We start from the raw sequence: 15280 nt of genomic DNA on the forward strand, positions 1-15280 counted from the left end.
ACATCATTAAGAAGACCGTCCTTTTATATTTGAAAGTCCTAATTAAACATTGAAAGTCAATTATTAAAGAGCTTATCTCTACTTTTCACACACAAATCCATCGTTTTCAAATTGTATATTATTTAGACTAAGTAGATTGTTTAATATCGTTCATGTTTGATGAACATAGCAAGACATATTTTAAACAAAAAATGTCATTCTTTTTAAGATTATGGCTATGTAGTTTAGTATGTTGGCATAATACAACCGAAATGATTACCGAATGAATCTCTAAATACATATTTGATCTTTGGAAACAAACTAGGAGAAACATTGCGTTTCAGCTCTGATTACCTTATCTCTGAGCTAAAAATAGCCAAGATGATACATAGACCTTCATCTTAGGCTGTTTTCTTAAAAAAGGAGTCCATTCTGTTAGTTTCCCTTGGTAAATAATCCAAATTTGCCTCATGAATCCAGTAACGCTGTGAGTAAGTTCGGCAAAACTCGGCGAAGATCGTCAAAACATGACGACGCACGAGGATCTTAGCATTACGTAGATACGTCGATCTTACCTCTTAACCAATCAGAGCCTGGGAGTGTGCGCGCGCGCACGAACACGGTGAGCAGAAGAAAATGGCCAAAAACGGGGATTTAAGTAACTTTGAACGTGGTATGGTTGTCGGTGCCAGACTGGCTGGTCGGAGTGTGTCAGAAACTGCTGATTTACTGGGATTCTCACGCACAGCAATCTCTAGGGTTTACACAGAATGCTCCGAAAAAGAGAAAATATCCAGTGGGAGAAAATGCCTGGTTGATCCCAGAGGTCGGAGGAGAATGGCCAGACTGGCTCAAGCTGACTTAGGTAAAGTTGGTTTTATATTCGCACATTCGCACTTTTTTTGCTTAAAAACTGTCTCAATAACAAGCGCAATAAAGCAATTTTTTTTTGCGAAATAAAAGCAGCTACATGATCTTTAGGACAAAGATGGTGAACTACAACACTCTTCACAATCGATCAAAATGGGCAAATATTGTTTTAATGGCATACAAAGTTGCGAATGTTCACTGAATGTCCAATGTGTGTGGTAAACAAGATAGGGACTGTCTAAAAAAGTTTTATTTATTTTTTCATTGTGTGCAAACAGACAACTACATTTTTGCAAAGGACAGATGTACCAGCAAATATCTCTCACATTATGTGTTCTAATGCGTTTGATTGTACTTTAGCAACAATAAAAAGTGCATTATAATGATTGTATTTAGGAAACCTGCCTCACTGTACATAATGTACGTAAATATTTTTAGAATAAAATTACATTAATTCACCAAAGGGATCTTTTACTATCTGAAGGTTGTAGCATGTTCCTAGTGACCAGTCTGACTTACTTCAGGTGAGATTTTGACAAAAAGTCCCTTACTGTACGTACAGTTGACAAATATGTTTTTTTTTTTTAATTACTGTAATTCACCCTAAGTATTTTTTCGTGTTCCAAAGGCTGTAGTGCTTTCCTACGGACCAGACTGACTTACTACACACTACACTCCCATCCACTTTTAACTTTGTCTGTTCCTATACTTTTTAAAGACATGACAATTTTGTATATTCTTGAAATAAAACCTTGTAGATGGAGGGGAGCTTCAAGGAGAATATAACGAAAAATAACGAAAAAGGTCAGCTTGATTAAGATTGAATTTGGAACGTAAATCATTAAAACTAGCAAAAAGACCATCAATATAAAGATCACCAAATTGAGCAATGCCCTTATCTTGCCATTGTTTAAATGCTGAGTCTAGTTTGGCAGGGAGGAATGCATGATTAGTGCATATTGGGCTCTGAAGCAAAAGTGCTTGTCTTAAGTGCAAATGTTGGCGTATCTGAATCCATATTTTAAGAGTAGAATGAACATCCGGATTTGATGTATATTGTGCTATTTTAATAGGTAGGCTAGATGTTAATAGTGCTTGTAAAGAGGTTGCTGTGCAGGATTTAGATTCTGTTCCACACCAATCAGTGGTACCTGATGTGAGTGCATCCAATAGATTATCTTTTGAACTTGAACTGCCCAATAATAATATAAGAAATTAGGAAGAGCTAAACCCCCATCATTCCTATGTTTCTGGAGAAACTCTTTCCGAATCCTAGGAGTTTTCCCATCCCATAAAAAACTGGAAATAAGTTTGTCTAATCTGTTGAAAAAACCTTTGGAAAGGAAGATAGGTAGGCATTGAAATAAATATAAGAATCTCGGGAGAACTGTCATTTTAACACCGTTCACCCTACCGGCTAGGGTTAGATGAAGAATCCTCCATTTTTGAAGATAAGATTTAAGTTTAATCAAAAGAGGAGTAAAATTAAAGTTTTTGTGCAATTTTAATGCCCAGATATTTAAACCCAGATCTTGCCAAGCGAAAGGGGAAAGCAGAGTCAGGCATATGCCTGGCAAGTGTGTTAACAGGCATGCATTCACTTTTAGAGATATTCAGTTTATAGCCTGAGAAGGTCCCAAAATTGTGCAAGAATTTGATAATATCATTGATGCATGATAAAGGGTCTGAGATGTAAAGAATCAAGTCGTCAGCGTATAATGAGAGCTTATGTTCAACACCCCACCTATTTATACCATGAAAAGTAGGTGTGGATTTTAATACCAAAGAGAGTGGTTCAATTGCAATTGTAAACAAAAGGGGGCTTAATGGGCATCCCGAGTGCCCCTTGATAGAGAAACATTTTTGGATCGCCATTTATTAGTAACCACTGAAGCAACTGGGGAAGTATACAGAAGACGGATCCATTCTATAAATCTGGGGCCAAAACCGAATTTATTCATAGCGAAAAAAAGGTAATCCCATTCCACCCGATCAAATGTCTTTTCGGCGTCTAGTGAAACTACAATTTCAGGGGTGTCCTGGGATTGGAGGGTGTAAAGAACATTCAAAAGACGACGAACGTTAGAGAAGATGTGGCGACCTTTTATAAAACCAATCTGATTAGCTGAAATGATACTGACCAAGGGAGACTCTAATCGGATAGCTAATAATTTGGCTAAAATTTTGACGTCTGCGTTTAACAAAGAAATTGGTCGATATGAGCTACATTGTGTTTGGTCCTTCTCAGGCTTCAATAGAAGTGTAATCAGTGCTTCAGTAAGGGACTTTGGGTAAAGTTCCCTGAGATAAAGAATATTCAAACATATTAAGCAAGAGTGGAGATAATTTAGTAGAAAACTTCTTATAAAATTCGATCGGAAAGCCATCGGGCCCCGGAGTCTTGCCGCTTTGCAACGCTGATATGGCCGCAGATATTTCTTGCAGCTGAAGGGGGTGGTCAAAGTCTTTTTTATGCTCCAATGAAATAGTGGGGACATTTAGACTGATCCTTAGGGGTTTCTGCTTTATAAAGGCTAGAATAAAAGTTCATAAACGTGTTATTAATTGTAAGGGGATCAATAGTTAAATCCCCAGCATCATTTGTAATTTGAGATATATGTTGAGCTGATGATCTGGATTTAAAGGAGAACTCCGGTCAATTTTAACATTGAGCTAATTTTTTCTGTGAAAAAAAAAATCTGTGTTGCCTACACCGTGTTATCTTCTTTTTAAAATTTGCACCCTGTTGACTTCAATGGGGCAAGTTTTAAACCTGCTTTTAGCCTCTTAACATCCTTGACGTGTCATTACAAGTGCACATGTGAGTGATTTCCTTCGGAGTGAACGCGGATGAATCTGACTGCAGTAGATGTGAAAGATGTTAATAAAAATGATGTTTATTCAGCCAGCGCACATACCTGTATTTACATCCTGTTTTCGGTCGAAGTCCATAGTAGTCGATTGTCGAGTTCACGCGCATAGGTTTAGTACCTATGATCACCAGCCAGCAGCCATGTCACCCTGTAGCCCAAGACTGGTTGCCCACTGAAGCTAAGCAGGGCTGAGCCTGGTTAGTACCTGGATGGGAGACCTCCTGAGAAAACCAGGTTGCTGCTGGAAGAGGTGTTAGTGAGGCCAGCAGGGGGTGCTCACCCTGTGGTCTGTGTGGGTCCTAATGCCCCAGTATAGTGACGGGGACACTATACTGTCAAAGAGCACCGTCCTTCGGATGAGACGTAAAAAACCGAGGTCCTGACTCACTGTGGTCATTAAAAATCCCAGGATGTCTTTCGAAAGAGTAGGGGTGTAACCCCGGCATCCTGGCCAAATTTGCCCAGTGGCCTCTGTCTATCATGGCCTCCTAATCATCCCCATATACTGATTGGCTTCATCACTGTCTCCTCTCCACCAGTAAGCTGGTGTGTGGTGGGCGTTCTGGCGCAATATGGCTGCCGTCGCATCATCCAAGTGGATGCTGCACATTGGTGGTGGTTGAGGAGATTCCCCCTTCCATGTAAAGCGCTTTGAGTGCAGAGAAAAGCGCTATATAAATTTAATGAATTAATTATTATTATTATATGATATAATGTCTTCTAGTCCGTCTTCCGAGCATAATGGGCCGTCAAGAACCGTCATAGTTGAGAAAAAACAAAACAAATGCAACAAAAGTAGCCGTGTGCACACCCCCAAAGCCACGCTAGTCAGTTAGAAATATGTAGTTAGAAAAATTACTCCCCTGCAGCAACGGCCGCGTTGATCCGTCGTTCGTAAAAGGCTTCGGCTTCAGGTGCTGAATCAAAAGTGAAGGTTTCCCCGTCGTGTGTGAATCGCAAGCGGGCAGGGTAGAGAAATCTGAAACGGATCCCTTTCTGGTAGAGCATTGTTTTAATGTTCTTGAAAGCAGCGTGTTTCTTGGAGAGTGCCGCGCTTAGATCAGGATATAATCTGAGAGTCTTACCTCGGTACTGCAGCTCGTGTTGTCTAGCCCAGCGCAAAGCTCGCTCCTTCTCCTGTAATCGATGAAAACATACGATAATGGGTCTTGGAGGTAGGCCATCTCTGGGTTTGGTCGCCAAACCGCAATGTGCTCTCATAATCTCATAAGCCTAGAGAAGTCATTCAACTCATTTGATATTTAGAAGGAAAACTATTGATTAATACCTTGATTATAATCACTCATTAGATATACATTAAAGCAGCAGTGTGTTCCAGAATCCACTTCTTCAGGACTTCATAACAAAAACTTAACTTGAATCATTACAATAAGGGTGTTGCTTATTTATAACGTTGAAAATATGATTAACCTGAAATATCTGCATTTTTTTAATCAATGAAAGAATTGTGCTGTACAAGGAACAGTAGTTCTAATAAATACTTTTACCTAATACATTTATCAAAGTTAATTGAGTAGAGTGATTTCTAGGAACATACTATAACCATTGGAACATTAAAATACTTACAGTAAAGGAGGTATTGTCAAAATTCCACCTGTAGTAAGTCAGTGTGGTCACTAGGAAAGCACTACAGCCTTTGGAACATGAACAAAATCCCTTTGGTGAATTACTGTAAATTTTACATAAAACATTTGTATGTACAGTAGCCTACACAAAAGTACACTAAAGCAGTTTAGGTGAATACGCAGCAAATATCAAACCTGAAACTATGTTTACCCTGGTTGGCAAAATTATATATATATATTTTTTTTTTACTTGACTATGTTCAACTTGGGTAAAGTTGGTTTTATATATATTTGCGGAGTTCCGCGTTCAATATCTTGTGAGCTGAATATTGTTACTACACAAATAACATTGTTTTAATATTTAAATCTTCCTCAAAACGAGCTTTCCTTCGGGTTTGCACTTTGCAGATGGTCCCTTCTTAGCAGCCTGCGCATAGAGATCAATGTATTTTGTCCAGTGCGAAGGAAAGATCGTTTTGAGGAAAATTATGTTGTAGCTTCTGGTGTTTTAGGTACCAGAAATAATGCAATAAAAGATGGGGAAAACGCTCCCTCTTCTGAGGAAAATCTTGCTTCTGAGGGGAAAACTCTGTCCGAGGAGTCTCAATTTCTGCAGCAACATTCTGATGGTAAGGTCAGAATTGATCATTTTATTTATTAAACATTAATTAGAGTAATCAGAAGTTTACCTGCCAGTCAAAGCTTGATGGTTTGCACATTTGATGACTTGTTGAATTGCACCCATTCCTTGTTTTATTTACAAACTACAGAAGGACATAGCCTTCAAACAGAGACCGAAAGAGAAACAGAAAGCAATGGAGCGATTGAAAGCCAAGGCTGTTCAGAAGAAGGACCTTTAAGTAAGAGACACATGGCTTTATGCCCGTCATTCATTTAAATGCTGTTTCCATAAAAACCCTAAACATGACAGTTTGATTGTGTAAAACGTCGTAGGTAATAAAAACGATATTTCCCGATCATGCCGGGTCTTTATAGATTGTAAACATGTCGATATATTTTTAAAATATATATTTTTTGTACACGATGCTATCTGCCTTAGCTGTATTACAACATTTCACTGCATTTTAATAATTAGAAAGTTGATATTGGTCCTTTCTTTTATTGTTATATAAAAAAAAAATCCATTTATATTTCTTATTACAATGTATATTAAATATTTTTCAAAATTTGATTTTAGTTTTGATCATGTTATTATGGTATCTAATATCAAAATGATTTATTCTCTGTTCAGGAGGTAAAAAGAAACCCCTCAAGGCTCCTAAAAAGCAGTCGAAAGATGTGGATGATGTAAGTTTGTACATTGAGGTTTCGGTTGAAGTGTTTATACATAAACACTGAGATTATGGTTTGTGAACTGGACAGATCAGCTGCCTTTAGAGTAAAGTCTACAGAAATGTATGTGTAAGAATGTAAATGTACACTGAAATGCAATGCAAGTCGCTTTGGATAAAAGTGTCTGCTAAATGCATAAATTAATGCATTTACCAGTCAAATTTAGACAATTTTGAAATTATTGTTTGTACATTTTCTTGACTTGTTGAATTGCACACACTCATTCAATGTTTTATTTACAAACTACAGGAGGACATGGCTTTCAAACATACAGAAAGAGGATCAGAAAGCAATGGAACAATTGAAAGCCAAGGCTGATGGAAAAGGACCTTTAAGTAAGAGACACACAAAGCCACCCATCATTCTTTCCTATTTAAATGAAGTTTTTTGTTTATTAATGTAATGTAGAAAATATTTCTTTAAAGTTTTTGAGTTGTTCCTTGTTCCACAGCTGGAGGTGGCATCAAGAAGTCCGGGAAGAAATGAATGCGTTTCAGTGTTTATTTGCTTTCTGTTCAATCCATCAATTTATGATTTGGGTCCACAATAGCAATGTCAGATGAATTATTTTTTTAGTTACTTTATATTTCTCATGTAAAGAGAATGTTATAAAGGAATAAAGTTTGTGATGACTGTAAATTTAAATTTCAGATTTTAATATCTTTGATTTTTGAAACCTATTCAAAGCTCAGTACAACATCCAAACATTTCAAATTTAAATTCACATGTAAACAACTCCATTTCTAAAGTTTTTGTTGAAGCGTATCCATCTTTATATTCAGCTCTACAGTCTCACTTTTCATGTCTCCAAATGTATGGAACATCTTTAATTACCCGAAATTGTTTCTTTTCATTATGTAGTTTTAGTCATTTTGCTGATGAATTGTGTGTCTTATGTTTATTCTTCAGTTCCACCTCTACTGGATAGTGGTCACTCACTTTCAGTGCCTGTGAAGACATTAAATCTGTTTTAGTAACTTACTAAACCAGTCCTCGAAAAATTCAAAAACGTTGTTTATTTAAATGCACAGTAATAACTCATGTCTTTGTTAAGTGTGATTAAGTTCGTAAACCTGGTACTGGGTCCGGGATTACATAATTAAAAAGACCGTCCTTTTCTATTCTAAAGTCCTGATTAGCCATTGAAAGTCAATTGTGGTATTATTAAAGAGGTTATCTCTACTTTTCACACACACAAATCCATCGTTTTCAAATTGTATATTATTTAGACTATAAATAGATTGTTTAATATCGTTCTTGTTTGATGAACATAGCAAGCTTAAACAAAAAAATGTTTTTTTTTTAAGATTATGGTTATGTAGTTTATTATGTTGACATAATACATGATACAACCGATCAAATTATTACCGAATGAATCTCTAAATAACAGTATTTGATCTTTGGAAACAAATTAGGAGAAACATTGCGTTTCAGCTCTGATTCCTGAGCTAAAAATAGCCAAGATGATACATAGACCTCCATCTTAGGCTGTTTTCTTCAAAATGAGTCCATTCTATAGTTTCCCTTGGTAAATAATCCAAATTTGCCTCATGAATCCAGTAACGCTGTGAGTAAGTTCGGCAAAACTCGGCGAAGATCGTCAAAACATGACGACGCACGAACCAATGATAGCTGAGGATCTTAGTATTACGTAGATACGTCGATCATTCTTACCTCTTAACCAATCAGAGCCTGTGAGTGTGTGCGCGCGTCCGCGCAATAGAGGAGCCGCTCGTACACGAACACGGTGAGCAGAAGAAAATGGGCAAAAACGGGGATTTGAGTACCTTTGAACGTGGTATGGTTGTCGGTGCCAGACGGGCTGGTCAGAGTGTGTCAGAAACTGCTGATTTACTGGGATTCTCACGCACAACCATCTCCAGGGTTTACAGAGAATGGTCCGAAAAAGAGAAAATATCCAGTGAGCGTCAGTTATGTGGGAGAAAATGGCTGGTTGATCCCAGAGGTCAGAGGAGAATGGCCAGACTAGTTCAAGCTGATAGAAAGGCAACAGTCACTCAAATAACCACACGTTACAACCAAGGTGTGCAAAAGAGCATCTCTGAACGCACAACACGGAGAACTTTGAAGCAAATGGGCTACAGTAAGAAATTCGGACGGGCTCAGGTAAATAGTGCAATAAAAGATGGGGAAACAGCTCCCTCTTCTGAGGAAAATGTTGCTTCTGAGGGGAAAACTTTATCTGAGGAGTCTCAATTTCTGCAGCAACATTCAGATGGTAGGGTCAGAATTGATCATTTTATTTATTAAACATTAATTAGAGTAATCAGAAGTTTACCTGCCAGTCAAAGCTTGATGGTTTGCACATTTGATGACTTGTTGAATTGCACCCATTCCTTGTTTTATTTACAAACTACAGAAGGACAAAGCCTTCAAACAGAGACCGAAAGAGAAACAGAAAGCAATGGAGCGATTGAAAGCCAAGGCTGTTCAGAAGAAGGACCTTTAAGTAAGAGACACATGGCTTTATGCCCGTCATTCTTTAATATGTCATTTAAATGCTGTTTTCCCCCCCTGAGTTTATTCATCTAATGTAGAAAATCTTTCTATAAAGCTTTTGTCAACAAACATTTCTCCTTTGTTTTCTTTCCATAGCTTGAGGTGGAATCAAGAAGTCTGGGAAGAAATGAATGTAATTTAGTGTATTTGCTTGCCTTTTAAACCATCAGCTTATGATTTGGGTCCACAGTGGCAACGTCAAATTATTACAATTTTTTGTTGCCACTTTATATTTCTCTTGTAAATAAAACATTAAATTAATGAAGTTTGTATAAATTTCAAGTTCATATGTCTAATGTCTTTGATTGTGAAACATATATTACACAATTATACAATATCCAAACATTTCAAGTTTAAATTCTCATGTAAACAACTCAATCGCTGTAGTTTTTGTTGAAGCTTATCCATCTTTATATTCAGCTCTCATGTCTCCAAATGCTCCATCCTCTTTGATTAACCTAAACACAAACGTCTTTTGTTACCGTTTATTTTCATTATGTAGTTCATTATTTCATTCTGCTGCTGTTCTTGTGTCTTACGTTTACGTTTAAAGGGATACTCCACTTTTTTCGGAAATAAGCTCATTTTACAACTCCCCCAGAGTTAAACAGTTGAGTTTTACCGTTTTAGAATCCATTCAGCCGAACTCCGGGTCTGACGGTACCACTTTTAGCATAGCTTAGCACAGATCATTGATTCTGATGAGTCCAGTAGCATTTCTTTCAAAATGACCAAAGAGTTTCAATATTTTTCCTATTTAAAACTCGACTCTTCTGTAGTTAAACCGTGTACTAAGATCGACGGAAAATGAAAAGTTGCGATTTTCTAAGCCTATATGGCTAGGAACTACTCTCATTCCGGCGTAATAATCAAGGAACTGTGCGGCTGTACCATGAGTGCAGCAGGCGTAATGATATGACGCAGCGCCTGAAAATAGGCCCCAGCTCGGTAACTTCTTCCAACGTGACCGGGACTAAGTTTGAAAATCGCAACTTTTCATTTTCCGTCGATCTTAGTACACGGTTTAACTACAGAAGAGTCAAGTTTTAAATAGGAAAAATATTGAAACTCTTTGGTCATTTTGAAAGAAATGCTACTGGACTCATCAGAATCAATGATCTGTGCTAAGCTATGCTAAAAGTGGTACCGTCAGACCCGGAGTTCGGCTGAATGGATTCTAAAACGGTAAAACTCATCTGTTTAACTCTGGGGGAGTTGTAAAATGAGCATATTTCCGAAAAAAGTGGAGTATCCCTTTAAGCTGCTTACGTTTATTCTTCAGTTCCACCTCTACTGGATAGTGGTCACTCACTTTCAGGGCCTGTGAAGACATTAAATCTGTTTTAGTAACTTACTATAAACCAGTCCTCAAAAAACAAACAAAAAAACAAAAGGTAACTTAAATATATATTAATAATAATTCATGTATTACGGTAAGTGTGATTAGATAAGCTGGGGTGTAAGTTCAAATACAAATTTTTTTTTGTTTGTTTACATCCTCATCTTTCAGTTTAAAGGCCTTCTGGAAGTTGAATGGTTTCGCAGAATCTGAAACAACAGCGTTCAGCATATCGTCTCCATAAACCACAATCCTGTGCATGAACATGTGCTATTAATAACAATGATATCATCATAATTTATATGTATTGTACAGTGTAATTATGTACCGGTCATAAGTGTTGTCGTTGTGTGTGCTGGCTGTGGTGTCCTCGTCATCCGTGATCAGCCAATGGAAGTCTTTGTCGCTGCGGATGCGGATTTTTTTCATGTCTTTATCAGACACATAACTACCATCTGCATTGAAGTCACCCAAAATCATGATGTTCTGTAAAGATAAGCACATGTTTGAAATATAGATTTTTTTATGTTACAAAACTTTGCATTATGTTGTAACCATTTAATAAAATCAACAATGCTTGGCTTCTCATTGCCTAAAATATGTGACCTTGGACCACAAAACCAGTCACATGGGTTTTTTGAAGCTGAATAAATAAGCTTTCCTTTGATGTATGGCTTGTTAGGATAGGGCAATATTTGCCCGAGATACAACTATTTGAACATCTGGAATCGCATTTAAAGTTGTCCATTTATGTTGGCGATTGTGCTGCATTCACTCACAAAAATAAATGTTTTATATATTTATGGTAGGACATTTTCTAAATATCTTCATGGAACATGATCTTTACTTAATACCCAAATATTTTTGGCATAAAAGAAAAATCGATAATTTTGACCCATACAATGGGTTGGCTATTGCCACAGATATACCCGAGCGACTTGTGACTGGTTTTGTGATCCAGGGTCACATACAGTATATTGACTCTCTAATGTCTCTGCCAATGGCTGATTGTCATAAAGGTATTATAGGTTATGTTTTACATCAGTCTTCCATTTCTCCTTGACATCCTGAAACACGTCGTACAGTTCATCAAGTTCCTTCACTGAATCCTCAGGCTTTGTGTGGACGGGCATCAGCACCAAATCCTCCAATACTGCAGAGACACAACCACAGTTAATAATAATTAGAGTCATTTGTATCCTCATAAACGCCTTCTGTCAAAGCCCGTCCCAGAGATTAATGCAATTCAGCCTGTGACATTTCAGTTTCAGTTGTTTGGATTGTCAAATGGGATTTAAGAGATTCCACAATACAGGAAAAATTGATTTCTAAACTTGACATTTGTAGCCAGGGCTAATGAAAATACGCTGTGTTGTGCACAAAATAATCAAATTCACGTTCATGACGTTACACTGAGATAATATGATGTACTTTACCTGTTTTATGACACTTGAATCGCAGAACATAAGGTTCTCTGGCAAAAGCATCTTCATCTCCAGGCTGTTTGTCATTATATTGGTAAGACCCAACCAAATCCACCATGCTGATCCTTTATGTTTAAAACAGATCATGTTAAATGGGGGTATTACTATTTTTTAACCTTGTATCACCCTCTAATCTGTAAAAAATTAAACAGACTATTTTTTGGTTGCCGTGCCTTTAAGGCTATGTAAACGCGCCAATGCAGCATTGTTTTTTTTATTTTATTATTAAATCTGTATAGATCTATTAAATACAAGTAAAGTTTTATATACTTACATTTGTTTTAATAGAAACAAACAAACTGCAATTTTTTCCAAATTCAAAACAAGCGCCATTTATAGGTAAATAGCGAAAGTAATGTGCTCAAGTGTCCAAATGTGTTTATTCATGGGACATAGCAGACATCTAGACCTTATTTAGGGTAGAGACATATTTAATTTTTGCCATGGAGGAAAACGAGGCTGTGAGGGATATAAGTACAGTGTGTCGATGGTTGTTTAACAGCATGCCAATTCTTTCCAAAAAACTTTCAGTAGACAAAAAATGTTGAAAATCATATGATCGAGGACCTTTATACAGTGCAAACCAAGAACTTTCTGGAAATCTTAGTTTTTGGTTCTAGAAATACCTCCAAATAACCAATGGGGAATGTTCTATCCCTTTACGTCACAAAATAAACTCCCTGAAATGTTCTGGAAAGGTTAGTTTTTGGTTACAAAAATAACCAACCTAAAAGAATCTTCCTAGAAAGTTCTTAAAACATTTTAAAAGATACCTACGGCTTTTTATCTCACAATTGCGAGTTTACTTCTTTCAATTGTAACTTTATTTCTCAGAATTGCATGGTATAAACTCGCAAATGCGAGTTTTAAAGTCAGAATCGCGCGATATAGTCGCAATTACGCGTTATAAAGTTAAAATTTTGAGACATAAACTTACAATTGCAAGAAATAAACTCGCAATTCTAACTTTTTTTCCTCGCAATTGTGAGATATAAAGTCCAATTCTGAGGGGAAAAAAGACTGACTTTTTCTCAGAACTGCGAGTTTATGTCTCGCCATTCTGACTTTATAACTTGCAATTGCGAATTTATTATCTGAGATAAAAAGTCAGAATTGTGAGATAAAAAGTCGCAATTGCCTTTTTTTCTTGTGGCGGAAACAAGCTTCCATAGGAACAAGATAGGATTGGTTTTGGGTGTTTGTTTTCAGGCGTTTTCTACCCTGACTAATGGTCTATTTTAACTTCAAAATGACACCGTTACCTGTAAAGAAACATGAACTGTTCTTTGTAATTGCCTCTTCCCAGGCGTGTGCTGATCTCCATCTTGTAAGGATCGGTCTTGTTGGACCTGTTGAAGAGCGGCCAGTCATGGTCACTACTGTCATGCAATAATGTGTTTTTTTCCTCATGAAAAACACACCTGTTTGACTCACTTATTCAGCTTTTTTAGAAAATTATCCACTGCAGCTCCGCTAGAATCCACCACCTCAAGAATGATGATAACGTCATAGCGTGACACTATCTGCAGAAATACAAGCCATTATTTCATACATGCTACTCCTCCCTTGAAGGATTATCGGACTTTAGGATAAATAACATATTATAGACAAATGGGATGTATTTATATGTGACTCTTTATATTTTCTGCAGGTGTGGATAGGCGTCACCTTGATCAGGGTTATTACTGTTAACTAAAACTAAATTATCGGTCATTTAAACAAAAGAAACATTTAAATTGCATCAAATGAATGATAGTAAAATCACACTGCCTTGATCAGGGTTTTCAGCACGGCCGGATCAGAGAGTTTTGATTTCCCAAATCTCTGGACGTTGAAAGAAGCGACCTTCATGATGTCTTGTTAAACATGAAATAAAAGAAGTCAAATTACAGATTTGCAACGTTAGTGGAAAATCAGGCAATTATATTTATAATGACGCTTGAATACAAATGAATGAGAAATCGTGGCCTTTAGACTCTTTATCATGCAGCTGTCAACAAATACTGTGAAAAATCCTGTTTGTTCTGTTCTTGCGGTCTCTTTAATCTTTAAAGTGAAAGAACCTGTTTTAGAAGCAGTTTACAGAGAGATCACCAGACAAGATAATCTCGTCTCAATGGTCGAACGACACTTAGAATGCGTTTAATCCTGTCTAAATCAAAAAAGGCGTTAATTTAATCAGGTTGAGAAGGAAATGGACTTTCAATGCGAATCTCATTCACAAATGCAACAGGATGAAATCACCACAGTTTGCCGGACAAGAAAGAGCAGATCTGTGTGAAACTATTTCCGGGTCTTGGTGTCGGGGGAGCTGGTGTCTGGGCTCTTTTATGCCCGGAGGGTTTCTCAATGGCTCTCTGAATGGGGCAGAAATTAGTTTCAGCTCTCAGACATTGCTGAGCCGAACTTCAAAGAATAAAACTGCCTTTAAATTCAATCTGCACTCGGGAGACCATCTGTCATGGACATGACAACACCAACCAAAACCTTATTATGATGATGGTGGATGTATAGATTCCAGTCATGTATTTAGAAGGAAAGAAACATTTAAAGAAAGTGTTTTCACATTCCATCTCATTCAACACCGCACAAGCTGAAACAAGTTTAGGGGCTTAACTAACATGACTCCTATTTGTGGGTGTTATTTAAAAAAAAGTTTACATTCCAAAAATGTTAATTTGAAGCAAAATATTAGGCATATAAAAACAGTAAAATTTTGAAAAACAAGAACCTTTTTATGAGTGTTGTTGAAAAAATGTTTACATTCCAAAAATTTGAATTCTAAGCAACATAGTAGGATAATAAAAAGGTCCAATTTTGAAACGCAAGAACCTTTCTTGATTCTGAGATGCTGAGATTACATTGTCCAGACACGTTTTAAACAATACAAATAAAAATTACACTTTATTTTAAGGTGACATAGTTACATTGTACTTAAATAAGGACTGTGTAATATTAATTAACTACATGTACTTAATATAGACTTGCAGTTAGGGTTAGTTGTAATTGTGCAAATTTTACTGTTATTACTATAGTAAGAACATGTAGTAACATGTAACAACGTCACCTTATAATAAAGTGTTACCAAAATAAGTTAAGGATTTAAAGAAGTCAAAGAACAAAACCCAACTTACTTAAGCACAGGTCCGAAGATGCACTGAAGAAATGGACTGTGGTGATTCATAAAAACAGCAGGACACCTTAAAATTGGACACCTGTGACCTGATTGGCTAGTCGCAGGAACCAGTAGAGTGATTTGGCGCGGCCCCAACCTGG

At 36.9% G+C, this 15280-nt stretch overlaps 3 protein-coding genes across 5 annotated transcripts; 2 read left to right on the forward strand and 1 right to left on the reverse strand.

The window, feature by feature from the left end:
• The first annotated feature begins 543 nt into the window (after positions 1 to 543).
• Positions 544 to 7306, forward strand: LOC311295049 (uncharacterized protein). Of its 2 annotated transcripts, none has more exons than XM_084416231.1 (6): positions 544 to 844; positions 5806 to 5937; positions 6079 to 6168; positions 6561 to 6616; positions 6911 to 6996; positions 7113 to 7306. In XM_084416231.1, the coding sequence occupies exons 1-5, from the start codon at positions 616 to 618 to the stop codon at positions 6977 to 6979; spliced, it is 576 nt and encodes a 191-aa protein (XP_084272357.1). In that variant the 5' UTR covers positions 544 to 615; the 3' UTR covers positions 6980 to 6996; positions 7113 to 7306. The 2 variants fall into 2 exon arrangements, with proteins under 2 accessions (XP_084272357.1, XP_084272358.1); XM_084416232.1 differs by having other exon boundaries at positions 550 to 844; positions 5821 to 5937.
• Positions 7307 to 7779: 473 nt separating this feature from the next.
• Positions 7780 to 9468, forward strand: LOC311295050 (uncharacterized protein). The gene is made up of 3 exons (XM_084416233.1): positions 7780 to 8900; positions 9042 to 9131; positions 9278 to 9468. The coding sequence occupies exons 1-3, from the start codon at positions 8423 to 8425 to the stop codon at positions 9280 to 9282; spliced, it is 573 nt and encodes a 190-aa protein (XP_084272359.1). The 5' UTR covers positions 7780 to 8422; the 3' UTR covers positions 9283 to 9468.
• dnase1l4.1 (deoxyribonuclease 1 like 4, tandem duplicate 1) lies at positions 9150 to 15280 on the reverse strand. Of its 2 annotated transcripts, XM_084416223.1 has the most exons (10): positions 15139 to 15157; positions 13772 to 13860; positions 13439 to 13527; positions 13267 to 13353; positions 11957 to 12069; positions 11561 to 11673; positions 10849 to 11006; positions 10677 to 10773; positions 10451 to 10502; positions 9150 to 9639 (listed from the first exon to the last, which is right to left on the reverse strand). In XM_084416223.1, exons 2-10 carry the CDS (start codon positions 13853 to 13855, stop codon positions 9635 to 9637), a joined length of 798 nt encoding a protein of 265 aa, XP_084272349.1. In that variant the 5' UTR covers positions 13856 to 13860; positions 15139 to 15157; the 3' UTR covers positions 9150 to 9634. The 2 variants fall into 2 exon arrangements, with proteins under 2 accessions (XP_084272349.1, XP_084272350.1); XM_084416224.1 differs by lacking the exon at positions 10677 to 10773 and having other exon boundaries at positions 9151 to 9639; positions 15139 to 15280.

This window comes from Rutilus rutilus (genome assembly GCF_951802725.1).
Source record: "Rutilus rutilus genome assembly, chromosome: 8".
Lineage (NCBI taxonomy): Eukaryota > Metazoa > Chordata > Actinopteri > Cypriniformes > Leuciscidae > Rutilus > Rutilus rutilus.

Bases quoted from the DNA above. Each gene is read 5' to 3' on its own strand.
- LOC311295049 (XM_084416231.1), top strand. From the start codon at position 616: ATGGCCAAAAACGGGGATTTAAGTAACTTTGAACGTGGTATGGTTGTC. The intron at 845-5,805 runs GTAAAGTTGGTT...ATTATGTTGTAG, and splicing joins ACTGGCTCAAGCTGACTTAG to CTTCTGGTGTTTTAGGTACC. The intron at 5,938-6,078 runs GTAAGGTCAGAA...TACAAACTACAG, and splicing joins TCTGCAGCAACATTCTGATG to AAGGACATAGCCTTCAAACA.
- LOC311295050 (XM_084416233.1), top strand. From the start codon at position 8,423: ATGGGCAAAAACGGGGATTTGAGTACCTTTGAACGTGGTATGGTTGTC. The intron at 8,901-9,041 runs GTAGGGTCAGAA...TACAAACTACAG, and splicing joins TCTGCAGCAACATTCAGATG to AAGGACAAAGCCTTCAAACA.
- dnase1l4.1 (XM_084416223.1), bottom strand. From the start codon at position 13,855: ATGAAGGTCGCTTCTTTCAACGTCCAGAGATTTGGGAAATCAAAACTC. The intron at 11,674-11,956 runs GTAAAGTACATC...GTGTCTCTGCAG, and splicing joins ATTCAAGTGTCATAAAACAG to TATTGGAGGATTTGGTGCTG. The intron at 11,007-11,560 runs GTAAAACATAAC...TTATCTTTACAG, and splicing joins AGGAGAAATGGAAGACTGAT to AACATCATGATTTTGGGTGA.